General features: G+C 48.1%; 2 protein-coding genes across 5 annotated transcripts in view; one reads left to right on the top strand and one right to left on the bottom strand.

Annotated features, from left to right (window-relative positions):
* Positions 1 to 15,678, bottom strand: part of WIZ (WIZ zinc finger) — a 151,742-nt gene extending 136,064 nt beyond the window's left edge. For 3 of the 4 annotated variants that reach the window (XM_037883919.2, XM_037883924.2, XM_037883921.2), the window contains exon 1: positions 15,533 to 15,668. The gene's annotated coding sequence lies outside the window, so the exon portion shown is untranslated. Of the gene's footprint in view, positions 1 to 13,120; positions 13,218 to 15,532 lie in introns of all 4 variants that reach the window. The other variant, XM_037883920.2, reaches the window with a different exon arrangement.
* Positions 291 to 24,853, top strand: LOC122463412 (formin-like protein 20). The gene is made up of 4 exons (XM_043533162.1): positions 291 to 318; positions 15,457 to 15,828; positions 18,010 to 18,065; positions 24,779 to 24,853. Exons 1-4 carry the CDS (start codon positions 291 to 293, stop codon positions 24,851 to 24,853), a joined length of 531 nt encoding a protein of 176 aa, XP_043389097.1.
* The last annotated feature ends 1,776 nt before the right edge of the window (positions 24,854 to 26,629 follow it).

Genomic DNA, 26,629 nt, shown 5'->3' with positions numbered 1-26,629 from the left:
TTGGTGCTATGGGATTCCAGGAGGCAATTGGTCAGGACCTTTGTTTTTCATTTCCATATGTGAACATGGCACCTCTGGCAGCACAGTGCTCTCTGGCACCATGCTGGAGCATTGAAGCTTCTATCCCAGGAGCTTGTTGAGCCTAGGAGCATTTCAAGGTGATGCAGAAGGGCTTGGGGAATGAGAAAGAACAGTACAGTGCCCAAGGCACCACATGACCCTGTAGGAGACTGACCTGCTTAGCAAGATTCTGCATCACTCCCTGGCCGCAGGGTTAGCATGGAACAAGGATGAAAGAGGCTAAACGAGGTTATACAGGTGAGAAGGGCAGAAGGTGGAAGAAGCTGCCAAATGGCCAATACAGAGACTGGGAAATCATTTAATATCTGTGCCTTGAGAGCAGTGTATCCTGCTGACACCTTGGTTCCCTCCTTGCTGGAGGAGTCAATGGGGAAAGATACAAGATGTCTGGAGCTACCCACTGGTGACATAAGACCTTAGTGACATGCCAGGACATGTGTACATAAAGACTGGTCATGTGTCTATGTGTATCATGAGCTGTTCTGCAGAAGGGCAGGATTATTCCACTGGTCCCTACCATGCAGCATCTCTCCTTATTCACAGGCTAACACTGCACATTTCCATCACACATTGTTGCTCTTCATTTGCACCATGCTTCCTGTTACTACAGAGCTCCGTTATCCTAGGAGCATTTTCTGTCTCCAAGTTTTGTGTTTAGTTTTGACCTAACACATGTAAACGCTCCGAAAAAGGTAAAACACACAACTTTCAATATCCCATATAATTACACGTATCCACCCTCTGTGACAGGTTCAGGTATTTTCATGGCCTACATGCTCTCCCTTTATATCACCAGAGGCTACTAATAGCTGCAGTTACATTTTTTAAATGGCATTTCATGCTGGTGAAAGGTACCATGTTAACAGACTATTTCTCCCCAAGCAGGTACAGCAGCAGAAGTGCCAGCATATCTCCCACTACCTGCCCCAGGGGTAAGAGGTTTGCTACACAACAACATGTTGGGGCCACCAACAAGGAGGCCGTAGTTCTGCAAAATGGACACCTACTTAAGCAGGATCTGGACTGAAGCTAGCCACTCACTTCATGTAATCCAAAGAGAAACAGATTTCAGTTACCACTCTCCTGGGATGCACTTGAACCAGCCAACTAGAGGCTAAAGACTTGGTACAGCCCCTAACCATCTCCCCAGGGATTTATACTGCTACTTACAGCATTCGCGCGCCTCACAAGCCACAGACACCCTATACACACACAAGTTTGGGTCTCTTCCTGCCCCCCACCCACCCATCTCCACCCTGTTGAGGGGTTTTGGGAGACAGGAAGGAGAAAGGGAAAATGCTCAGCTAGTTATTCTTCCTGGGAGGTGGGCTTTATTGTAGGGCAAAAATCTTGTTTCCATTTGCTTCCCCAAAGGCAGTGAGATGTAGGACTGTTCTAGTCTCTCATGGAAGAAGAGTTCCCCAGCTATGGGCCAGCAACTGAGAATGCTCATTTCCCCCGGTTCCCATGAGCAACACCTGTCCTGTTGACAGTTCTACTGTTCCTGAGGGCCACAGCTTCATGGTAGGTCCTGACTGCAGAGTCAGCTCCAGCCCACTGAGGGCTTTGGGACCTTGAACTTGTTCTAGTATTAAGTAGACAGCCAGTGTAGTGTCTGGGGCACAGGATGATTTGCTCATGCCAACGTGCATTACTTAGCAGGATGGGCACTACATGTTGAACCAGTGTGAGCTTCAAGATCTTTCCTTAAATTCACAGCTACCATGCATTGCATTAGCCATGCCTAGAGGCTGCTGCTGCTAGGTTTGCATCTATCCCAATGAGACTCACCATCCTAATCGGTCACAGATGTAAGAAAGCAATTCTAGCACCACTCGCTCTTGGGGCATGGACCCAATAAAGGGTCCCTGGGTGGTTTACCACCGTGATGATCAGACTGCAGACACAGTAAACAATATGAGGAGGACTACTTCAACATGGATGTCAAGATGATTATTGATCCCAACCAATCCAGTCACGCTGGGGATGAAGTTACTGTATAACCAACTTCAAATCACTGGTAAAAGTGAACAAAACAACATTTCATAGTGGGTCTGAACAGAGCCTGAGCTACACTCAGGGAAAAGCAGTGACAACCATAGCTCCCAGAATCATAGCCACCATCTCTCATGGTGTGCTGCAAGGCAAAGTTATTATTGCACGTAGGAGGGTAAATCACATACATGAGCTGGAGAGGAGATAAGGTTGCCCTACATAACCCCAATATGGCCATGTTTCAAATAAGCATGAATGGCTCCAGACTCTACAATCCAGAAAGAATGCTAGCGAAAGCACAAGTGACAGCAAGCAAATGTACCAGAGAGCTAGAGAATAAAGGCACATGAGTAGAGGGAGCAAGAGAGCTAAGTTTATGTAGTAAAGGAAAGAGAAGGCCAGAGGAGAGACATGAGTCTATAAATACCTTCAAGGTAACAATATAAATGAAGGGAGGGAATTATTCGCTGTCTCCTAAGAGGCTATTACCATACAAGGAGCAATAGCCTGGAGCCATTTACATAAACCGTTCTTAACCATGAAAGCAAAAGAGCCCTAGAAGAGATGATAGGAGATGGAGTCTCCATCACTGCCGAGAGCCAGGAATGAGCAGAGACCAAGCATTTCTGGGAATGATGTAGAGAAGAGTCCTGTGAGCTCTGCAAGTGGGGAGGTGAGGAAATCAAACTGAATACCTGTTGTGATGGGCTTGATTCCCTACGATTCTCTGCCACCCCACCACAATTGTGCCAGCTACTCTACAGGAGCTACAAAAGGGGAAGGAAAAAACCTGAACCAAACAACCACATGCTACCATGTCAGTAACACAATGAATTTGATCTTCATGCTTGTCTCTCTTTCAGAGCTTTCTGGAGAGGACTCGCACTGAGGAATGCTTGGCTCTCCCCCCAGTGTTGGGGAGGAGGGGACACAGCCACTGCACAACAAACAGAGATGCCTTGTGCTTATTTAAGTCTCACTCTTCCTGTCCCTGCAGCCTTGGCTCTCACACACAGTCCCCACAGAACCAGGCATTACAAAACAGAGGGCATCCCAGCAAGAAAGCCCAGCCAGTGCCAGTCACTGAGCCAAGGCTGCAGGCCTGGGTAACCTGCTACCCCTACCTAGTCCAGTTTCACCCTCAGCAAGACACACACAAAAAATTGCTTCATATGTATTTGCTCTTTTTCTAGCCAGCAGGGGTAGGACCTACCAGCTGGCTTTGATTGCCAAGAGCTTCCTTTAGCAACAAGCACCATTCCCCGTGGAGCCAAGACACCGGGAGAGGGCTGACTGCCTCCATCAGGAGCCCATGCATGGCGTGCCAGTGCAGCACTAAGTCCAAAACACGGACAGTGAGGATCTGCTGAAATCTTTTCCCTAGGTTTTTTAGGATTCTACTGGGCTCTTTCCAGTCAAGCCTACAGCTGCACATTTTCAGTGCTTCAGACTCTGTAGAAGTCCCTCAGGACCATATATAATCACCACACAAAAAAACCCACACTGACCTCCCACTGGGATTCCCAGCATGTACCCAATACTTTAAAGACTGATACATGGCTCTCCTCAAGGGACCCTTTGTGCTCACTAGAGCTGTGAAGGGTCCCCACCCTGGGCAAGCTACAACCCGGGGCCACATCCAGCCCTCCAGACGTTTTAATCCACCCCTCAAGCTCCCGCTGGGGAGTGGGGTCCAGGGCTTGCCCAACTCCACGCAGCTTCCAGAAGCAGCGGCAGGTTCTCCCTCCGGCTCCTACGTGTAGAGGCAGCCCCAAGCCCCAGGAACTTCAGCCAACGGGAGCTGCAGGGGCAGTGCCTGCAGACAGGGCAGCGCGTAAAGCTGCCTGGCTGCACCTCTGCTTAGGAGCCATAGGGGGGAAATGTTACTTCTGGGAGCTGCTTGAGGTAAGCGCTACCCAAAGCCTGCACCCTGACCCCGTCCAGCGCCCCAGCCCCGATCCCACTCCCACCTTCTGAACTGCTTGGTCCCAGCCCAAAGCACCCGAAGCCCTCACCCCCGCCCCTTGCACCCCAGCCCAGAGCCCCCTCCCACACCCTGAACGCCTCATTTCTGGCCTCACCCCAGAGCCCACACCCCCAGCTGGAACCCTCACCCCCTCCTGCACCCCAACCCACAATTTCATTAGCATTCATGACCCGCCATACAGTTTCCATACCCAGATGTGGCCCTTGGGGCAAAAAGCTTGCCCACTGCTGCCTTAGGGTCTCATATTGCAGTGCCCATACTCTGCCCCAGAAGAGCTGGACATGAACACTAAGGATTCTCTCTAATGGCAGGAAGATGCCACTGCCATGTGGCACAAGATACCCACTCCCTCTGCCAAGGAACCAAGTGTTCCCTCTCTAGAGCGTGCCAGCCCAAGAGAGAGAGAAAAAACAGGCTTCAGACGCTGTGCTGCCACATGAAGACCAGAGTGCTAATTTCTTTGCTGCCAGCACAGCACTTGTCACCTATTTTTAAAAGGCGCAGTAGCGAGAAGAGGGTGACTCATGCTTCTCAAGTGCTTTCTGCCCAAGGATCCCAGAGCACTTCAGACATTAGTTATCCCAGTTTCACAAATAAGGAAACTGGAATTAAGACAAAATTTCTTTGCTTAAATAAATACAGAATACCCACTAGTTTGGGGCATCTGACATGAGCCACTTACTACAGAGCACCTGCAGCTCCCATTGATTTCACCTGGAGTGGAGGATGCTCAATGCCTCTGAAAAGAGTAGCAAAAGAAAACCCCTGTCTAGAGAGCTGAGTAACTGACCCATTGTGCCCACTCACGCTCCACATTAGGAAGCGATCCAGGCCTGCTGGCAGTCAGAGGTTTCGCTTCATGTAGCGTACATGGTACCACAGACCCGCAAAAAGCCACAGAGCCTGAACAAGAGGCAAGATCTTCAAATTCTAATTTCTAGCACTCATTTCAAACACGTCTCTTCAGAACTCTAGAGAGACAAGGTGGTTGAGGGAATAGCTTTTATTGGACCTACACTGCATCCTCGCGAGAGCATGGGATTTGGGATGCATGCGCGGAACCGCGTTACCATGACTACTAATGAAAGTTACTAAATTTGGAATCCATGGCTGTGACTGCGTTATAAGCGAATTCACGCTATATAGATGCACATTCTAGCGAGGATCCACCGTTCTTCTATTTATGCAAGAAATCCAGAACTATCAAAGAAAGAAGCTGGTCCAATAAAAGGTATTGCGTCACCCAACTGGTCTCTCTAATATCCGGGGACCAACATGGCTACCACTACACCGCATATATTCAGAACTCTTACAGTTCTGACCACAGAGGAGGTTTTCTAGAGACTGGTTGTATGAAGAATATGAAAGTTTCATTACCCAGACTCCAGGTAACCCTAAAAATATTCTCCATGGTGATGTCAACCCTAGAAGAGCACAATAAAAACCAGTATTTCTAATCTTCAAAGCACTTTACAAACTAACTCACTCCAGTGGCATTGACTAAAAGGAGCGAACATCAACTCTATATGATGGATGTCATGGTGCACACACACCTCATCAGGAGACAATGTGTTAGGGGCAATTTTAATTACAGTTTACAACTAGAATCTGTGGGAGTTCTCATGGGTTCCTTCCTTCTTGGAAAGGGCTAGTTTGTTTCTGTGCGAGGAATCACATATAACCCTTTGTCAATGCCATGCATTGCAGAGGGAAAGTGGCTGGGAGTGGGGTGAGCAGGAAAGACTCACCAGCAGGAGAGGGAAAGTTTGAGAACCCAAGTAGTGCTATTTGGAGCACGGGAGAAAAGCAGGAGATGGGGTTCCAGATACCAAATTAACCTTGTACAGCTGCATTTCCAGACCCGTCCAGCTCCAGAGACCAAGGGGAGAAGCAGAGAATAGGGTCTCTGGAGCTGCTACTAAGACTTTGTGAGATCATGAATGGGCTTGTGGGAGGTACATCCCCAGGACACTCTTGTTAAGGGTTGACCATGCTACAGAAAGCCTGTGAATTCCTGAGCTCACACAAACAGTATGCTGAGAAAGTGAAAAAACCCAGAACAAGGAAGTGGTTATACAAACAACTAACAGGCCAGCAAATCTCGGGAATTCACTCAGGACACCAGCTTTGTGGCCAACTGAAGATTAAGAGGTAGCTTGAGCATAGTTTATAGATACCCACGGGGGAGATTTCTGCTAGCAGAGGGGCTCTTTAATTTATCAGACAAAGACAGAAAAGCTGAAGTTAGACTGAAAATAAGGCACTAAAAAAAAAAAAAAAAAAAAAGAAGAAGGTCAATTAACCCTTGGCATAACTGATCTAGGACCTGTGGTGCATTATCCATCACTTGAAGTCTTTAAATCAAGACTAGATGTCTCTAACACATACACTCTAAGTCAACAAGAAATTATGTGCTTGATGCAGAAATTATTAAGTGGGGTTCTCTGGCCTGTGTTATGCAAGAAGTCAGACTGGATGGTCATAGTGGTTCCTAGTCTTAAAATCTATCAATCAATTTCTGCTGCCCTGCTCTTTCTGGAGTTCCGGCCAACATAAGAATTTCTCTTTACTGGTACCCTCCTGCTCCATTATCCCTGAATCTTTATCTGACCCCACCAAGAACTCTCCTAACAGCCACAGTTCTAGGTTATGCAGCAGGATCACAGGCAGTGAACACTTCTCTGCTGAACCTGCAGACAATACCTGGCCACTTCAAGTGCATCCAGAGTCACCAGCTATAGTGACCCTAAGCAGCCCAGCAGAGTAGCTGCCTGGTTTCTGTAGCAGCCCAGTGGTAGATTAGCTCCTGGAAGAACATTCAGGTCATGAGCACCAATGTCATTAGCCTATAAAGCAAGCAGAGGATTTGGCATCCCTGTACTGGCCCCAATATAGTGTTTTTGAATTAGAAATAATGGACAGCACCAGAGCATAGTAACATGTAGCCATAGAAGAGTAGATTGTCTGACTTGGATGATAAATAGGCAGAATGAAGAGCATTATAAAAGAGAGGAGTCTTAAATTATATATCAGGAGTCAAGGTCATGCATCTGAGCAGGAGAACAAACAAACAATGGCCCATAGACTCTCCCAGTTTCATTGACAGCCACTCCCAATGTACATTGGATTCTTCCCAGAGTGAGCCACTGTGCAGTGGAGCCTGACAATGCTGCCATGCCTAGCACAACCCACAGGTCACTTTCTCTCTGCTTTCAGCTTGCTGAAGGGAAAGACCGGCAGAACTTCTGCCAAGCCCGAGGCATCGGAAGGGAGACAGTCTCCACTCAGTGGAGGCTCTAAGGGATAGAGACAACAGCAGTGGCTTGCTGGTGCATTGGAGATTAGAGTGTGCAATTTGGTGAAGATCATAGAGGCTTTTGACAAGCTAGGAGTCTGATGTTCAATTCCGCAGTGGTTAGGAGGAAGGCTAGTCACTGGAAACCTGCTGTTGACCACTCAACACCATCTCAGACTTTGGGTAACTGTATCTGGGATGCTTTAGACTACTGTTATTTTAGATGTGTGTTTGAGAAAATAAAAAAAACCAAGGATTTTTGGGTGAAAGCACTTGTGCGTACCAATCATTTATCAGACAGAGGAGCTGTGTCCACATTGATTTATGTCCTGAAAAACAAAGACTAGTTACCGTAGTTTCAGGTTCAGAAAATCCCAGGTAACAGAAAGACTCTCCAAAATGTTCTAGCTCTGTGTCCAATCAGCAGTGGGAATGAGACTTTCTTCCTCTTCCCAAACTGACAGCCCCTATTCCCTCAGAATCACAGGCTGCTTCCTGTGGGTAATGATGCACACAGACAAGGACCTTCGCCACCTGTGACCCACCACCACCACCACACAAACTGTGCTTTATGGAGCTTTTTGGATATTTTGCACAATTAATTCTTTTCACTTTTCTAATACAATCATGTTCTCTGGTAGCATTTTCCCAAAGGATAGAGGGACACACTTGTAAGTAGTTAATTCATTTTATTACATAGCAATGATTGACTGACATCACATCAGTCAGCTCAAGAGAATGCAAGTTAATAGAGGGCATGTGACACTGCCACATGACAAAGTCCCTCTTCTTCCCCCTTCCCAAGTAACCCAATGAACCCAAAGCACCTTGATACAGCACAAGTACCAGCTGTGTAGCTCTCTTAGGGTGATCAGATGTCCCGATTTTATAGGGACAGTCCCGATATTTGGGGCTTTTTTTTTTTTTTTTAATATGGGCTCCTATTACCCTTCAACCCTGTCCCAACTTTTCACACTTGCTATCTGGTCACCCTAAGCTCTCCTATCATTTTAGCTTAAGTCAATTAAAAGAGATTTAAGCTAACCCAATAGCATTCACACGTATACAGCAGCTACACCTGTTTAAAGTCACACCTTCAGTTAAACTGCTGCAACTATGTGTTTAGACTGAGCTGTCGGCTGGTGTTATCGCTCCAGGTAAACTGGTAAATGTTCAAATCTACATGGTGCAGTGCCATGGGACAAATTTAGCTGGGGTGCCACCACTGAGGTCCATTCGATACTCCGCATCTTGTCTTGTGTTTCACCCACTCAAGTGACACAAAAGCAAAGCCCCGCACCCACCCTCAAAGAGCCAAACAAATGCATCCTGGGACAGAAGGAGGAAATCAAGGCCATGTTCACACTCAGGATTTTCCATGAGCGTAGCTACTTGGAGGGAGCTGTGCTGGTGCAAACCTCCGTGCAGACGAACTGCACCAGTGCAACTTACCTTCGGGGTTTGCTCAATCAGTGCAAACCCCCTTGACACCAGCACGTCTACTCTAGTTTAGCTATACCAGTGCAAAAAATCATGGACATAGGCAAGCCCCAACCCACTCTATTCCAGTGGCTACACAAAATCAATGGGGTTATCTTGGCAACAAGCAGCAGAATTTGGGCCTGGGTTTCTAGACGGGGAACTACAGGCCAGTCAGCCTCACCTCAGTCCCCGGAAAAGTCATGGAGCAGGTCTCAAGGAATCAATTCTGAAGCACTTAGAAGAGAGGACAGTGATCAGGAACAGTCAGCATGGATTCACCAAGGGCAAGTCATGCCTAACTAATCTAAATGCCTTCTATGACAAGATAACTGGCTCTGTGGATGAGGGGAAAGCAGTGGACGTGTTCTTCCTTGACTTTAGCAAAGCTTTTGACACGGTTTCCCACAGTATTCTTGCCAGCAAGTTAAAGAAGTATGGGCTGGATGAATGGACTATAAGGTGGATAGAAAAGTGGATAGATCGTCGGGCTCAACGGGTAGTGATCAATGGCTCCATGTCTAGTTGGCAGCCGGTATCAAGTGGAGTGCCCCAAGGGTCGGTCCTGGGGCCAGTTTTGCTCAATATCTTCCTTAATGATCTGGAGGATGGCGTGGATTGCACCCCCAGCAAGTTTGCAGAGGACACTAAACTGGGAGGAGTGGTAGATACGCTGGAGGATAGGGATACGATACAGAGGGACCTAGACAAATTAGAGGATTGGGCCTAAAGAAATCTGATGAGGTTCAACAAGGACAAGTGCAGAGTCCTGCACTTAGGAAGGAAGAATCCCATGCACTGCTACAGACTAGGGAACGAACGGCCAGGCAGCTGTTCTGCAGAAAAGGACCTAGGGGTTACAGTGGACGAGAAGCTGGATATGAGTCAATAGTGTGCCCTTGTTGCCAAGAAGGCAAACGGCATTTTCGGCTGTATAAGTAGGAACAGCAGATCAAGGGATGTGATCATTCCCCTCTAGTCAGCATTGGTGAGGCCTCATCTGGAGTACTGTGTCAAGTTCTGGGCCCCACACTACAAGAAGGATGTGGAAAAATTGGAAAACGTCCAGCAGAGGGCAACAAAAGTTTTTAGGGGGCTGGAGCATATGACTTATGAGGAGAGGCGGAGGGAACTGGGATTATTTAGTCTGTAGAAGAGAAGAATGAGGGGGGGATTTGATAGCTGCTTTCAACTACCTGAAAGGGGGTTCCAAAGAGGAGGGATCTAGACTGTTCTCAGTGGTAGCAGATGACAGAACAAGGAGTAATGGTCTCAAGTTGCAGTGGATATTAGGAGGAACTTTTTCACTAGGGGGTGGTGAAGCACTGGAATGGGTTACCTAGGGAGGTGGTGGAATCTCCTTCCTTTGAAGCTTTTAAGGTCAGGCTTGAGAATTCTATGAAATTCGCTGGAATGGGAAGACTCATCACACTCGCAATCTCATAACCCTTTCCGGTGAATTCCTGCTACTGGAAAGGTTGCAAAACAATTTCATATGTGACCTACTGATTTCATTCAACTATCACTTGGCACAAATATGTGTTTGGCCTGAAGTTTTCCATACTTGGTCTCAGGAGAACATGAAAACTGGCCTCTAGTCAGGAAAGACAATTCTTATTTCATTAGCAAAATACATATTTTTCACCCCAATTGGTCCTGTCAAAAATCTCTCCTTGTAAACCAGTTTCTATGGAGTGTCACTATTTTTCCCCTTCTCAAACACCTGTTCAGTTGTTTTTAAATTGCACGATGATGGGTGGCGAGGTGATATGGTGATCTCCACACCTCTTTTTAACGTTCAGTATCTGACCAGGCTCCTCAGAAAATCTGCATGAGAAAGATCATAAACACAACACAATCCTCTGAGCTCACATTTGCCTCACCAGGAATCTAGGGGGTCTAATAAAAGTTGCAGATCCCTCAATTGTGGGGCTACCACACAATTTTTATAGCATTTTGAAAATTTGATGGTGTCATTTAAAAAACGTTTCTATCTTTCCTCTTTGCCAAGACAGCATCCCCCACCCATGTAAACAGATGCACATTTGTCCTGTTAACCCAGACTTGCAGCAAAATGCCTCTTGCCAAATGGCAGCATCATAAACTCTTTCCGGCTCCATTCACCTCCTTGAGATGCAAGCTTCAAAGCCGAACCAGGGAATTTTAATGCTAAAGTGGTTAAGCATGGGCAATCACCTCCTTTCCTAAAAATCAAAAACAAGGCTCTTCCATGTCAGAGCTCTGCAAGTGGAATGTTGTAGGTGCACAGTTATGCATCTAAAAAACTTACTTCACCCAAGCTGCCCACACTGTATACTTTATGGTGGGGTCTGCTGGGCATGTATTTCTGGTCCACAGAGCGTCAACAGGTTACATGGACTTAGGTTCTTCCCAGTTGCTTCTTCAGGCACTCAGGTTCTTCTCTAAGGGCCTAGGCACATAAGCATGGGGGATGCTGCTGCTATCTAAGGCCTGGTTTACTCTTAAAACTTATACTGGGATAGTTATGTTGCTAAAAGCGGGAGTGGGGGGAAGAAATCATACCCTTAACAACATAGCTGTGCCATAAAACCTGCAGCGCTGCCGACAGAACAGTGCTCCTGTCGGTGTAGCTAATGTTATTCGAAGTAGTAGTATTCCTGTACCAGCAGAAGGACTCCTATCAGCTTATGCTGTGTCTACACTAGGGCTATGTAAACACAGCTATGCCCACATAGGCTCCGTAGTGTGGACATGGCCTACAAGCAGAATGAGGGGCAACATGAGCTGCTCCCAGGGGCCAGGGCCAACAGCAGGACTGAAGTGCTAGTCACCCCCCCCCCCCCCCCCAAGAGCCATCAACAGATCCATAGCCACCAGTTGGAAAGGAAAGTCTAGGGGAGAAAGAGGCAGCGACTGGGCAACAGGTCAGACTGCATGGGGAGAAAGAACAGCAGGACAGAGGAAAGGGGAGCAGGAGACAGTGTGATTAACTTATTTTTAAATGGGAAGGACAAATAGACACAAAACACTTCCCTGATGTTACTCTTCCATGAAGGATTTGCTGTAGTTGCTATAGAGATACTGCATAATCAGCCAGGGGATCATGAATTTGTCTTAGACACTTCTTCCCAAAGACGCACTCCACCTTATGAACAAGTCTGAGAACCCCATTTCATGGTACAGACTTAACAGCATAAAACAGTTTAAAATAGCCTTTCACAAAAGAGGTGCGCACAGACCCATGCCATGTCACTGAACCCTAACTTTTGCATCAGATAGATTATTTAATCTGTGAAATTTAATCTTTCATGCAAAACAACTATTGGTGAGTCAATGAAGATAGATGAAAATAAGAACAATTGTTCTGGAATCAAATCAAATGGGAATTCAGGGAACTTGGGAAGCTCCCAAAGCAATCCCCCCCCACCCCACCCCATTAATGGCAAAGCCATATCAGGGGCTGAAGTCAGGTTAGACAGGATCCCATAAGATTTCCTTCCTCAGAGAAACCTCAAAAGGTCAGCAAGACATCTCCCAAACGCCTGAATGGCATAGATCTTTCTCTGAAGTCACACTAATGAGAGCATTTAGCAGAGGAAGAGGGGCTTTTCTTCTCCCAGAGCTGGAACTGGAGAGGGATGTATCCCCAAAGGAGATCTTCCTTCTCTTCTGCTTACACAGTCGTAGTGCTGAGGCTAGGCAGGCTGGCAAATCTAGCATCAAGCATTTAGCTATATGGGGCTTTGCTGGTATTTGGATTATCTGAACTTTGTTGGTGCTAGGATCTTTGGGGAATTTGGCTCCAGGGTCTTCCATGACAATGAACTTACTGAAGAATCTGACAGGGAGAGATTTCATGCTGCAGTAGGATAAGCAGAGATATAAGCATTCAGGGACTTCAGCAACATTATCTGGGAAAGCTATCCCTGGGGCACCTCTCTCCCCCCAGGATGCCAACATTCCCTTCCCACTACCAGTAGGGTCCCATGGCCATGTACATTTCTGTACAATTGTAGTGGTTTTTTTAGTTGCTATCTAATTATACTCCGTTTCTCCCCCACCACTAATTAAAAAAAATATTCCAGCCTTTCTGGTTGCAAAACAAGCCTTCAAAACACATCCCATGTTTAAGCAATGCCCGAGTCTGCAGACAGCCTGAAACAATTGCTCTAGAGGGGGACAGGGGAGATGAACTGGCCTATTCACTGTATTGGGCTGTACTCTGCTATTTAAATGCCTACATTGTTAAATTATTTCACTGCTGATCACCTTCTACGCCAAAACCTGCAACTGTATCATACCTGCTGCCAAAGCCTCCAGCTTCTCCCTCCCTGCCTGCCCGCACGCCTGTCAGCTCCCTCCAAGGCAGTTGCTGACTCTCAACACAGAAATCCAAGCCTTGAAAAAAATTGACAGTTCAGAGGCTGCATAAAATAAACTACAATGAAGGTTCCTGTACTTGTGAGGGGGAGAAGGCTACATAGAACACAATAATTCAGGTATGATAAACCTCATGGGATGATACCTTACCCATTAGCATGAATCATAGAATATCAGGGTTGAAAGGGACCTCAGGAGGTCATCTAGCCCAACCCCCTACTCCAAGCAGGGCCATTCCCCAATTTTTGCCCCAGATCCCTAAATGGCCCCTCAGGGATTGAACTCACAACCCTGGGTTTAGCAGGCCAATACTCAAACCACTGAGCTATCCCTCCCCCCATGCCCATTGCCTCCCTGCCCCAGACAACACCAGGGAGGATACCTCCCTTCAGGGGCCACCAATAGCATCACTTCCTTGAAGTACAGTCAATTGCCCTATTGCCTTCTTTGCCCATGCCTGTAAGGATCCCCCATCACCTCCCATGCCTAGATCAGCAGCAGCCTTCAATCCTTGGGCATTACCAGCCTCCCTGTTGCATCATCTCCTACATCATCAGCATCCCTACTCCATCAACTCCACATAACCCACTCGGGCACCATCAGCATCCCTGACAGCTCCTTTATAGAGGGCTGTATCAGCCACCCTGACATAATCCAACCACAGTCACTGGCTAGGAAGAAGCTTGCAACAGATGAGTCATGTCACTTAGTGGCCTTCTGGAAGATGTTCGGACAGCACAGTGATAGGCATGGGAACCTTGAATAGAAAGGTTCCCTATCTCTCCTCCCGCCACTGGTGTGTTACTTTATGGGGTTTTACACCTAACTCCAAAAGATTTGGCACTGTGTCTGGTCTCTACAGTAGGATTTTTTCATCTTTAAATTCTCACCGTTGCTATCCATAGCTGTGCTCCATCTATGGGAGCAGTGCTGGGAGCACTAGTGGCCACATGGTCTAACCAGCCCCCAGCGTTTTAAGCACCCTACTGTCTCACTCTGCTCAATGCAGCTCTAGATTACACTGTGGTTAGAAGTGCCAACAGCTGCTGGCACAGTATCCACACTCCCACTGGTGAAGCTGAACCAGCAGCAGCAATGGAAGAAAACTTTAGGGAGAAAATCCTAGCTTGGCACATCCCAGAGCCCTCCCCATGCCAAGCATTGTGCCTTATGCACTAGCTTCCTGGTAGGATGATCCTCATCGTTATTGGCATTATGTTAACACCTAGGAACCCCAATCAAGGAGCATGTTCCCACTGTGCTGGGAGTTGTATGGACAAGTAAGAAGGCAGACAGTCCCTGCCTCAGAGAGCTCACAACCTAAATGTCAGGCAGCTCATAACAGGTGGACACCATACCTGATGCCCCCTTTCCTCATGAAAAGACAGCATCCCTCCTGCCTCGCCTCCCCTCCCCAGGCCCCATCAGCTTCCCTCTCATTTCCTTCCTGGAGCAGCATCAGCCCACTGCCCCCTACCCTCCCTGCCCCAGCAGTCTGCCCTCCACCCCCAGCACCTGTCTTTCAGCACCGCAGCATCCACCTGCACTCATCTCCAGGCACCAGCCTCCCTGCCTCCTTCGAGCACCATCATTTCCCCAGCTACGGAGCACCATCAACTCCAGGACACCTGCTGACCCCCCAGTTCTATCAGCCTCTCTGCAGGACACCTGGCTCCCAGCCACCCCAGCGACCCCTAGCACCAGGCTCCCAGCCCTTGGTCATCCCCCTGCCCCCTCCCCTGACACCAGCCTTCCATCCGCAGGCACCTGGGACTCAGTTCCCTCCGCCGTCCCTCCCAGACAGCTGGGTTGCCCTTCCGCACCCCCAACCCCCTTACTCCCTTCCCGGAATAGCTACGTCCCTTCCCCACCTCGGGCACCGGGGGCCCCACCCCCCAGAATCCCCCCCTTGCTCCCCTCATCTGCCGCACTGCATGCCCCCACAACCCAGACACCTCGGGCCCTGCCCCAGCAGGTCCCCGCCCCACTCCAGACACCTGGTGCCCTGCCCCCAGGATTCCCCCCGTGCCCCACACCTGGGCCCCCCAGCATCCCTCCGGGCGCCCCGCCCAGGACACCTAGGTCTCTGCCCCCAGCATCCCCCGCTCCCCTCCCCGGGCACCTGGATCCCTGCCCCCACCCCCAGGGCTCCCCGCGCCGCGCCCGGACACCTGGGGCTCTGCCCCCGCCCCACCCTGCCCAGCTTTCAGCACCCCGGACGGGGCCGCTCCCCAGGCTCCGCGCCGCCCCCCCGCAGGGCCGGGCCGGGCGCCGAGTCCCCGGGGGCGGCTCCGCTTTGTCCCCGGCCGGCCGGGCTCCCAGCGGACACTCACCCGGTCACGCGCCGTCCCCGCCTCCCGGGCGCCCAGGGGGCCGGGCCCGCAGGGCTCCTCAGCGGCCCCGCAGCCGCCGCCGCCTCCTGCCCGGCTCCGGCCTCCGCAGCAGCACCAGCGCTGGGGACATGGTCCCTTTAAATCCCCCCCCTCCAGGGGCCCGGCCAGTCCCGCGGCTGCCGCTGCCTGCGCCGCTCCGGCCGCTCCCCCGCCCCCCTTCCCGCGGCGGCGCCGCCAGAGCGCGTCACTGAGCGCGCGACATTGCCGCCGACGACATCTTGGAAGAGGCAGGGGAGGTAAGTGCCAGGGCCGAGGCCGGACCTCTCGCGCCTCGCGGCCGCCATGTTAGGAGAGGCTAAGGAGTCCTTTGCCGAGACCATGGCTTCCCTCCCAGCGGCACGGCTGGATTACGTCACTCGCAGCGTGACGGTCAGAGCCCCCCCCCCCCCATCTTGGGAGAGACAAGCTGCACTGACCTGGGAATGCCACGCCCCATTGTCGTGGCTCAGGTGTATTGCGTCACCGAGTAGCGACGGCTATTCGCTACCGCCATCTTAAAAGAGGCAGGGGAGGCAGAGGCGCGACCCAGGGTCTCGTTCCTCCGCGCGTGGGTAGGCGGCTCCAAGCAGAGCGAGGCGGGCGCCCCTCCCTCCCAGGTAGGGTGACCAGGTGTCCCGATTTTTGCATCTTTTTCTTATATAGGCCCCTATTACCCCCTCACCCCGTCCTGATTTTTCACACTTGCTGTCTGGTCACCCTACTCCCAGGGGATAACAGGCTTGGGGTCAGCCCCCCCCCCCCCGCCCGCAATGGATGACCGGCTTGGAGGAGGCTGGCAGGCTTTCCCCACCTCCCGCAGGGTGACAGGCTGGGGGGGGCTCTTCTCCCTCACATTGGGTGACCCACGTGGGGGGGGGGTTGCCCCCTGCCCCTCATCGGGTGGGAGCCTCTCTGCGGGCAGCAGGCGTGGAGCCATGCTGCAGGTGGCTGCGTGTCCTTCAGGAGACTTGGGGTAAAAGTAACCCCTAGAGCAGGGGGTCTCAAACTTCATTGGACTGTGACCTTCTGACCAAAAAAAAAAAAAAAATGACTACACCACCTCAGGAGTGGGGACCGAGGCCCGAGCTCCGCCACCCCAGGTGGGGAGGCCAAAGCCGGAGCCCCACTGTTCCGGGTTGGGGGACCAAAGACCCAGGGCTTCAGCCCCAAGTGGGAGGCCTGTAACCTGAGCCCCGCTACCCAGGGCTGAAGCCCTCATGCTTTGGCCCCAGGCCCCAGCAAGTCAAATGCAAGCCCTGGCAACCCCATTCAAATGGGGTCGCGACCCACAGTTTGAGAACTGCTGCCCTAGAGCAGTGGTCTCCAAAGTGGGGTGCGTGCACCCCAGGGGGTGCACCAGAGGATCCCAGGGCGTGCGCGGCAGGAGGAACGCCGCCGGATGGCACTCCGCCGTGTTTTTTTTCTTCAGCGGCAGCTCTGCACCCCTGCGGCAGGTCTTCCCTCCTTCTTTTTTCGGCGGCATGCCTGCAGTAAGTCTTCCCCTCTCTTTTTTTCGGCGGCACCGTGGGGGTGCGCCATCCAAAAACTTTGGAGACCACTGCCCTAGAGTGATATCAGTGGATATTAACCCCAACCATGTGACACGGATAGTCACTGTATTTTCTGCTCATCACATGATCAGTCCCCACTGACTCAAGAAACTGGAGCAAAAAAATTCTAGGCTAAGACAATGCCAGGTGCTGTCATTCGTTTTGGGAGAGCAGTAGTTTCCAAAGAGCGTGTGCCTGGCAACCCGCAAAAAAAGTGGCTACACCACAATCTGTGCCAGTACCACTAACGCCACTAAAGGTCAGCCTATAAGGAGGGCAGACAACTTCAAGCAGAGCAAGGAGAATGCTGGCATTTCTTGCTAAAGACCCAGAATTCTTCTGACAAAAGGAACACTCCTCCAGCCTAACAATAGGAAGGTAGTGGAGCCGTAGTGGTGGTGGTGATCAAAACCCCACTGATGTCCAGATAGAATTATTGCCAGGTGTGCAATAAGATTCATAGACTCCAAGGCCAAAGGGGACCATTATGATCATCTAGTGTGACCTGCAGTATAACACAGAAGTTCCCCAAAACAATTCCTACAGCATAGCTTTTAGAAAAGTGACCAATTTTGATTAACCGCTAGAATAATTTTGCAATTACCCTCACTGTTAAAAATTTACACCTTACTTTGTTTGAATTTATCTAACTTCAACTTCCAGCCATGGGATTGTGTTATTTCTTTCTCTGCTATATTGAAGAGCCCATTATTAAATAGTGGTTCCCCCTGTAGATACTTAAGTCATCCGTTAACCTTCTTTGTTAAGCTAAATAAATTGAGCTCTTTAAGTCTATCACTCTAAGGCATGTTTTCTAATCTTTTAAATCATTCTTGTGGGTCTTTTCTGAGCCCTCTCCAATTTATTAACGTCCTCCTTGAATTTTAGGCATCAGAACTGGACACAGGATTCCAGCAATGGTCACACCAATACCAACCATAGAGGTAAAATAACCTCTTTACTCCTACTTGAGATTCTCCTGTTTATGTATCCCAGGATTGCATTAGCTCATTTGGGCACTGGGTCATATTGTGAGCTCAAGTTCAGCTGATTATCCACCACAACCCCCAAATCTTTTCCAGAGTCACTACTTCCTAAGATAGAGCCCCCCCATCTTCTAAGAAGGGCCTATGTTCTTTGTTCCTAGATGTATAAGTTTACAGTTAGCCATATTAGAACACACTGTTTGCTTGTCCCAATTTATCAAGTGATCCAGATCACTTTGAATCACTGACCTGTCCTGTTCATTATTTACCAGTCCCCAAATTTTTATGTCATCTGCAAACTTTCAGTGGTGATTTTATGTTTCCTTCCAGGTAATCGATAAAAATGATAAATAGCATAGGGCCAAGAACCAGTCCCTGTATGACCCCCGCCAGTAACACACCCAATCAATGATTCGCCATTTACAATTATATTTTTGAGACCTATCCATTAGTCAATTTAATATGTGCCATGTTAATTTTTTTTATTGTTCTAGTTTTTTTAATCAAAATGCTGTGTGGCACCCAAACTTCTGTAAGGCATTTGATTAAGTATATTACATCAACACTATTACCTTTATCACCAAACTTGTAATCTCATCAATAAAGATATCAAGTTAGTTTGACAGGATCTATTTTCCATAAAGCCATATTGAGTTGTATTCATTACATTACCCTCCTTTAATTTATTAATCAAGTCCCATATCAGCTGCTCCATTATGTTAGTCCGGGATTAGTGTCAGGCTGTCAGATTATCCCATTTACGATTTTAAAAAATCGGCACAATGTTAGCTTTCTTCCAGTCTTCTGGAACTTCTCCAGTGTTATAAGACATTGAAAATTAACATTAACTGGCCGGCAAGCTCCTCCGGCAACTCTTTTAAAACTCTTGGATGCAAGTTATCTGGACCTGCTGATTTAAAAATATCTGACTTAAGGAGATTCTGTTTAACATCTTCCAGCGATACTAGTGGAATGGAAAGAGTGTTATCACCAAATGATGAGACTATGTCATCTGTTTTTCCCCAACTATAGAACAGAAATACTTATTGAACATTACTGCCTTTTCTGCATTATTACTGAGAGTTCTACCATTTTCACCTAGTAATGCAGCAATGTCGTTGTCAGGATTCTTTTTGTTCCTAATATATCTTTTAAAACTCCTTATTGTTAACTCTATAGGTGATAGATTTCTCCTTGTGCCCCCTTGCTTCCCTTATCAGTTTTCTATAATTCCTAATTTTTGATTTAAGAAATTTCAAGGATGTTTTAGTACTGGCAGGGTAAGACCTCCAGGATATGTCACTCAGATTGAAGTCCCCCTGTGATCATTCAGCTTTTTTTCCCTACACCTTGCAGACAGACACATAAGGAAATGGTCATCCTTTTCCCTAGTGTGATTTGGTGGTCTGTAGCTGACACCAACTAATACCCCATTTTGTGCTTTATGGGTTAGGACATTGATCCATAAACATTCAAGAGGCAGAATAATCCTCTCAGCACTTGGGGCTTCAGGTCATGCATCATAACTTCCATCCTAGGCATCTCCATTTCCATGTTCTATTAATTAGCTGTATTATTTTGTTAATTTTGATTGGTATTATGATTTGCATGTGATGTCATAGTGCCCAGGGATATTGACCCCTTCATATGACAAGGGTGTAAACTTCATAAACAAGACAAGTCAGCTGTCTCTTACCAGCTCCCCTGTGTGTCACAAGTTTACGGTATTGGGACCTGGCAACCACAAGTGGTTTGGGAGTCTGACATCCATAGTTACTGAAAGGTGCATGTGACAACAGTGAACTAATATTTATCGTGTCTCTTCCTAAAGTGTTTTTCATACTCTGGAAGCTCTGTATAATCAAACAAGCGTGCTAAGAGGGTATTAGCAGTCCACAATCCATCATCAGGACAGTCCCACAGTTAAGCACCCACAAGTCGGGCAGTGTCAAAATTAATGTTAATGAGAGCAGATCTAGGAAATTTCAGCCCAAAAAGTTAGTCTGGGAAAGTTATTTGTGACTGAAAATAGGAAGTTGGAGTGGAAACTGTTGGGGAACCTTAATTTTAGCTATTGCTAGTCCTGCAGCTACAGTACACTACTGCCATCACTCTCCACTAAAATGCAGCCACATCTGGGGCAATGCAGCTGTTTAACACCACACAACAGCACACATCAGATTAGTTCAGAAAGTGAGGAAGGGAATTTAGTGCATATCATTATCCAAGTTGGAATTAGGTCAGGGCACCAGGGTTAATTCCCTTAATTTCCTAAAGAGAGTCTGGGATTTTTAGTAGCTAAAAGTGGTTTTGCATCCCCTCCCCGAGATGGCATCCCAACAACAGAGCCCCTCCTAATACCATAATGGGGTTTAGTACCAACTCAGAGGTAAAGGGAAGCACACTGTATACCTCTGCATTAGCGCACTTTCTGTCACACAGCCCAAGATTGGGGGAACAGGCTCAGAAGTGATTCAAGAGAAAAAGCTCCTCTACTGAATCACTAACACTTCCTGAAGCCTCCCCCAGCAACACGCTAGGGCACTGGTGTGAGTGCTGGCCCTTGCTATTTTCCCCACACCGCTCCCCATACAGATCTCCCTAGTACCACAGTGAAGCATTGGGGGCAGTGCTGGCCCAGAGGCCCCCAATGAATGACCCACACCATTCCCTCTAGCACAGCTCCCTCTAGCACCATGCTGGGATCTTGGGGTCAGCATTCATCTTGAGAGGAGAGCCCTCCCTACTGAATGATCCTCCCCTACTGCAGCACAGTGATCCCCACAGCTCACTATTGCCAACCTAAGCATTCAAAAGTCATGAATTGGATACCAAAATAAATACATAAATGAATCAATCAATCAAGCCTGGCTCCAAAATTACTCTTTCTTTCCCCCATCAGCTTTCTGATTTCAGTGATGCACCCCATTCATGAGCCAGACCGCAAAAATCATGAGACTGATTTAAAAATTAATAAGGTGTGTGGAGAGGAGACCAGCAAGGCACTCCAGCCAGTCAGGGCAGAAGCAGCCAATGCAGGGACCTTTGGACATTCCGAAAACTTCCTTCAGTTTTGACTGGACTTTCTCTGCCATGTGCTGACTGGCTGTTTGCTCCAACCCTCCCCTCTCTCACATTGTCTCTCCACCTCAGCATTACTCCGTACATGCCTCTCCTCCTCTGCCCTGTCCACCTTACCCTCCTTCCCTTATCTTTCCATTTAGCTGATCCCCTCCTAACTAACCACCTCCTCCCCTAAATCAATCAGTCATGGAACTACCATGCCATCTGCTGCCTGTTGTTCACTCTGCTGGGGTGTTCTACCCCTTCCCCACGTGTGTTTGTCTGGTCTGTTTAGATTGACAGGTCTTCAGGGCAGGGCTCATCTACCAGTCTGGGTTTGTACAGCACCTAGCACAATGGGGGCCCTGATCTCAGCAGGCCCACAGGCCCTGCTGCAATCAGCCTGTTTAATAAATACAGGTTTTGATCTGGCTTCTGATTCTTTACCCCTCGGGGAAGCTGCCTGCCCTACAATCAATCACTGCAGAGTGAAAATTCAACCTGAAATGCACACACAATGCCTGTGGCTGCTCCCACTCTCCCATCCCTAGCCCTCAGGTTGGGAAGCTGTCATTGTCTCTCTCTCCAGTCCTGTCCTGCCTCACTATTCCAGCCTATCCCTTCTGTCTCTTGGTCCTATATCCCCCTCACTCCACCCACTCCATTCTTCCTGTCTCTACAGTTGCCTTGTCTGCTCCCAGGTTCCCTTCCGTGCCACCATGTTCTCCTAGCCCCAGTCTCCTGCCCTGCCACTCACCCGCGGTCTTTTATCCCCCACATATTCTATCACCCCCTCTTTCCACCCCCATATTCACCTGCTCTTATCTCCACTGAAGGCAGCCTGGCTTCCATCCCACTGGCAATGAATAGCGGATAGCAGTGTCCATGTTCACTGGGGATGTCCTCGTCACCTCCTGCAAAGGGGAATGGTGGCCATCTTAGCTGAAAGCAGCCTGCCACTAGTCCCATGGCAGTGAGAGGTGGTGGTCATTTTGAAAAGAAACAGAGCAAAGCTTTGGAAGCTAGGCTCAGGTTCCTCCTTGGGGACACCCCGCATTGCTCCCCAGGGCTGGCTTGGTGACAGCGGGCAGTGCTGAGCCTGCAGCGGGGACCCACCTGCTCCAATGTATCTATGATAACCCTGGGTTCACAATGCACCCTGAAAACACAACTGGCTGTACAGGGGAGGCTCCTTCAGCCCCAGGGTGCGGGAGCTGCCATCCCACCCCTCCCTGAGCACTAGCCTGCTTCCCTGTACATCCGCCCTGCCCCTCTCCATCTCCCCACCTGCCCTGCCCACACTCCCATGTGCCCCCCATATTTCTCTCTTCTTAGCCCCCCCTTCATCCCCTCTTTACCCTCTCTGCCTTCTACAGGCCCCTGCACTCCTAGCACCCACACCCATCTGCACATCTTCCCACCCAGCACCTTGCCGGGGAGGGGGTCAGCCCCTATACACCTTACTGAAGAAAAATAAAGTTTGGGTATGGGAAAAGCCTCAAGAGGAAGCCTTCTGCCAGTTGAAACAAGCTTTGATTAAAGCACCTGTGTTAGCCTACCCTCAACCTGACAGGCCTTTTCACCTGCAATTGGCCACTACGGAAAAAGAACTGAGTGCAATACTGCTACAGGGTGCTGGAACAGAAGCTTGTAGCATTTGGCTCAGGGATACTCAGCAAGGTAGAAAGAAGGCTTTCAGCTTGTGAAAAGGAAGTATTGGCATTTGTGTGGGTTCTCCAACACTGGGAGTATATTGTGGGGGTGTCTCCAGTCATCCTGAAGACCACACACACACACCTGTCAAATGTGTGTTTTCTGGAAAGATCAAAGGGAGAGTATCCATCCTGAGACTTGCAGAATGGACTTTGAACCTGCTGAATAAGAATGTGGAAGTAAAGGTCAAAGATCTATCTACCGTGCTGTATGCACTACTAGTCGAAGGGGAGGAACATGAGTACCCCGTTCCGTATGAAGATCCAAAGCCACTGGAATCCCCCTTCAAAACGGGGATTTCGTTTGAACAGGCCAGAGACTTGGAGTTAAAAATATGGTTTGTGGACGGAAGCTGCTTCTATCATGAAGGAAAGCTCTGCCCTGGATCGCTGTCCGGCAGGTTGATATCGAAAGAATCCACACTCTGCTCTGGCAGCCAAGGTAGTAGCTATCACAGCGGTTCTTGGAGAGGCAGATCCAGAAGACGATCTTCTGATATGCTCAGACTCCGATTGGGCTGTTCAAGCTTTCTTGACCTGGATGTCTATATGGGTGAAGAGAGGCATGACTTCAGCCAACGGGAAAGTCATTGCCCATTCCAGGTACCTGCTGTATGCTTAGAAGAAGGCAGAATCCAGAGAGGGAAAGGTCTTTGTGTTGAAAGTGAGAGCACACCAAAAAACTTGAGATGAAATAGCCGAATTGAACAATAGGGTAGACTCTGGATGAAGACAGTGGACCTAATCAGCAAAGTGCAACCTGCTCACCCAGCGCTACAGCAATCAGACCTTGTGGTACTCCAGAACCAAGATCCAGAAATTCAGGATTTGGTTAAACAGGGGGAGTCTAAGAACTTTAGGATCTTTAAAACTAAAGATGATCTTGTTATGGCTGTCAGAAAAAGTAACAGAGAGGGAACTACAATGGTAGTGATACCTGTGTGTCTAAGGAAAGAATTTGTTGCTTTGGCTCATGGCCAGCAGCATTTGGGCATAGAGAAGACAGTCAATAGGATCTTGACTGTGGGGTGATGGCCTGGTTATGTGAGGGATATAGATCATCACATGCACAACTGCCTACCCCGTCCAGAGAACAACCCTGACAGCAAGGTAGTGAAGGGACCCTTCCTGCACCAGCCCATAGTAGATCCATGGTCTAGGTTGCTGTGACATTATCTGATTAAAATATGACCAGCAAATCATTGTTGCTACCACTGTTCTATATAATTGCAACAAATCTTATACAAAGTGTGATGCATGGCCAGAAAAGGGTTAAGCATCCTGAAGGATAATTGACCCAGATTCAACCTTTAGAGACATGTTAGAAAAGTATCTGCAAAAAGAACAGGAGTACTTGTGGCACCTTAGAGACTAACCAATTTATTAGAGCATAAGCTTTCGTGGGCTACAGCCCACTTCATCGGATGCATAGAATGGAACATATAGTAAGAAGAGATACAGACTAACACGGCTGCTACTCTGAAACCTGTTAGAAAAGTATGTGAATGGTAATTAGGGCCATTCCATGGTAGATAGGCAAGAAATTCGAAATGCAAACCGATATTACTCATATCTTGCTAAATGTTAGCCATATAAACAGTTCCTGTCTGGCACTATAGCTGTTGATTTAAAGATTAAAAGGGAATATTAATATTTAGATGAATCTTGGGTGAAATAATGTCATTGTCTATATGTCTCTTTAAAGATTGTGATAGACTGCCTAATGGATAAATTGCCTTATGTTAATCTGTGTAGCTAATTACTGGTGAGGCTTAGGAAACAGGGCTACTTCAAAGTATCCATGATTGCCTATTGTTCGCTTAAGGACTCCAACCTGTCAAAGAAGGCTAAAAAACTGTATAAAAGACCCTTGGGTCTTGATTCTTTTTATCTCAGATCTGCTTAAGCTTCATCAGGGGAAGTGTGAGTCGCAAGATTGAGATCTCCAGTCCTAATCTGGATTCACCCTGAATATGAACATTGGACTGTAGCCTATGAACTAATTCTGAAAGAACTCTTTGCAACTACAAAGCTCACCATCTCTACTATGAATCTGATCTCAAACTGTACTCATGTCTGTATGTATACTGATCTTTTAACCAATACTCACTCTCTTTAATAAATTTTTGTTTAGTTAATAAGAATTGGCTGTAAGCGTGGATTTGGGTAAGATCTGGAATATTCATTAACCTGAGAGGTTATGTGTCTGATCCTTTGGGATTGGTAGAACTTTCTTATATGATAAGATTTTCAGTAATCCTCATCATATTTGACTTGGGTGTCTGGGTGGAGGCCTGAGGCTGGGTTGCTTTAAGGGAACTGTGCTGTTGGCTTCTGGGTAACCAGTGAGGTATTATAGAAGCTGTTTTGTGCTGGTTTGGTAAATCTAAGTATTGGATTGTCTGCCCCATTCTTTGCAGTTCACCCTAATTGAGTAACTCCAGTGTGACGCACTAGGACCCTGGTCACAGTTGCAAATCGATTTTATAAACCCATTGCCTCAGACTGGGCGAGGTAACAAGTACTGTCTGGTAGTGATAGATGCTTTCTTGAAGTGGGTGGAAGCCCACCCAATGAGAAACACATCCAGTACTACAGCTAAGGTGCTGCCAGAGCAGATCTTTTCCAGGTTCAGACTACCTGATGTAATCTATTCCTACCAGGGCCCTCACTTTGTAGGTGATATGGTTAGGTGTATGTCAGGCATTTGGGGTAAAGCAGAGGTTGCATATTGCAGATCACCGTCAGAGTTCAGGTTTAGTAGAACGAACCAATAGAACCCTAAATACTGCATTGAGAAAGATAGTGAAACAGTCAGGTAAAGATTGGGATAGGAAGCTCCGACTGATTCTCATGGCACTAAGATCAACAGTAGCTTCACATAGGCTTACTCCTCACGAGGTCCTGACAGGTAGACTTATGAGATCCCAGAGCAGTAGTGGCTGGGTGGAATGCCATTGGATGATTATCAGCCACGGGTTCTGACAGATAAATTCATGAGTGAGTTGTTAGATTCCATCAGTAAGATCCAGAAACAGGTTGTGATCAACCTGAAGGCGAATAGAAAGCTAATGGACAAACGTCTGGGGGACACCTCAAAGGTAACCAAGTGGAACATCAGGGACAGAATGCTGTACAGGTTTTATATGGAAAAGAGCCATGAATTGAGCCCCAGGTGTCTGGATCCTGTTGTTACTGTTAACAAATCAAGTCCCACCGTTTACCAGGTTGAAATTAAAGGGAAAAAGAAGCAGGTTTTAAAGTGGTTCCACTCTTCCCAATTGAAGAGCTGGAAGGGCCAATAAACATGTAGAGGAAAGCACAGGTGAGCTCTGACAGTACTAAATGCTTAGAGGAAAATGGAGGTTCCAGTGTGCTCTGTCAGTACTAAGCGCCCAGAGGAACACAGAGGCTCCACTAAGCTCTGTCAGTACTACTTGCCCAGGAGGAAAGCAGAGGCTTTCATGGTGTAAGTCCTAGTAAGGGTTTGTCAGTGCTAAGTATAGTAACCTGCCCCTTCTCTTTCTTTGCTTTCCAGGTGCTACGGAAAAATGCTCTGGTGTATTTGTTTATGTGTACGGGCCCTGCATTTTGGAAATGCAGTGACTGTTAACACTGGTGACCATTTTAGTTGTGAGGCTAATAACAGTTATGTAATCCAAGGAATGCCTCTTCAACTTAATGGCACCATAGCAATATACGCAAATGAACGATTGACCAATTGTTACGTGGTCTGGGAAGACAAGT

The sequence above is a fragment of the Chelonia mydas genome, chromosome 20 (genome assembly GCF_015237465.2).
Source record: "Chelonia mydas isolate rCheMyd1 chromosome 20, rCheMyd1.pri.v2, whole genome shotgun sequence".
Classification (NCBI taxonomy): domain Eukaryota; kingdom Metazoa; phylum Chordata; order Testudines; family Cheloniidae; genus Chelonia; species Chelonia mydas.
The sequence above is the reverse complement of the archived record's forward strand: the minus strand, read 5'-3'. Positions and strand labels throughout refer to the sequence as shown.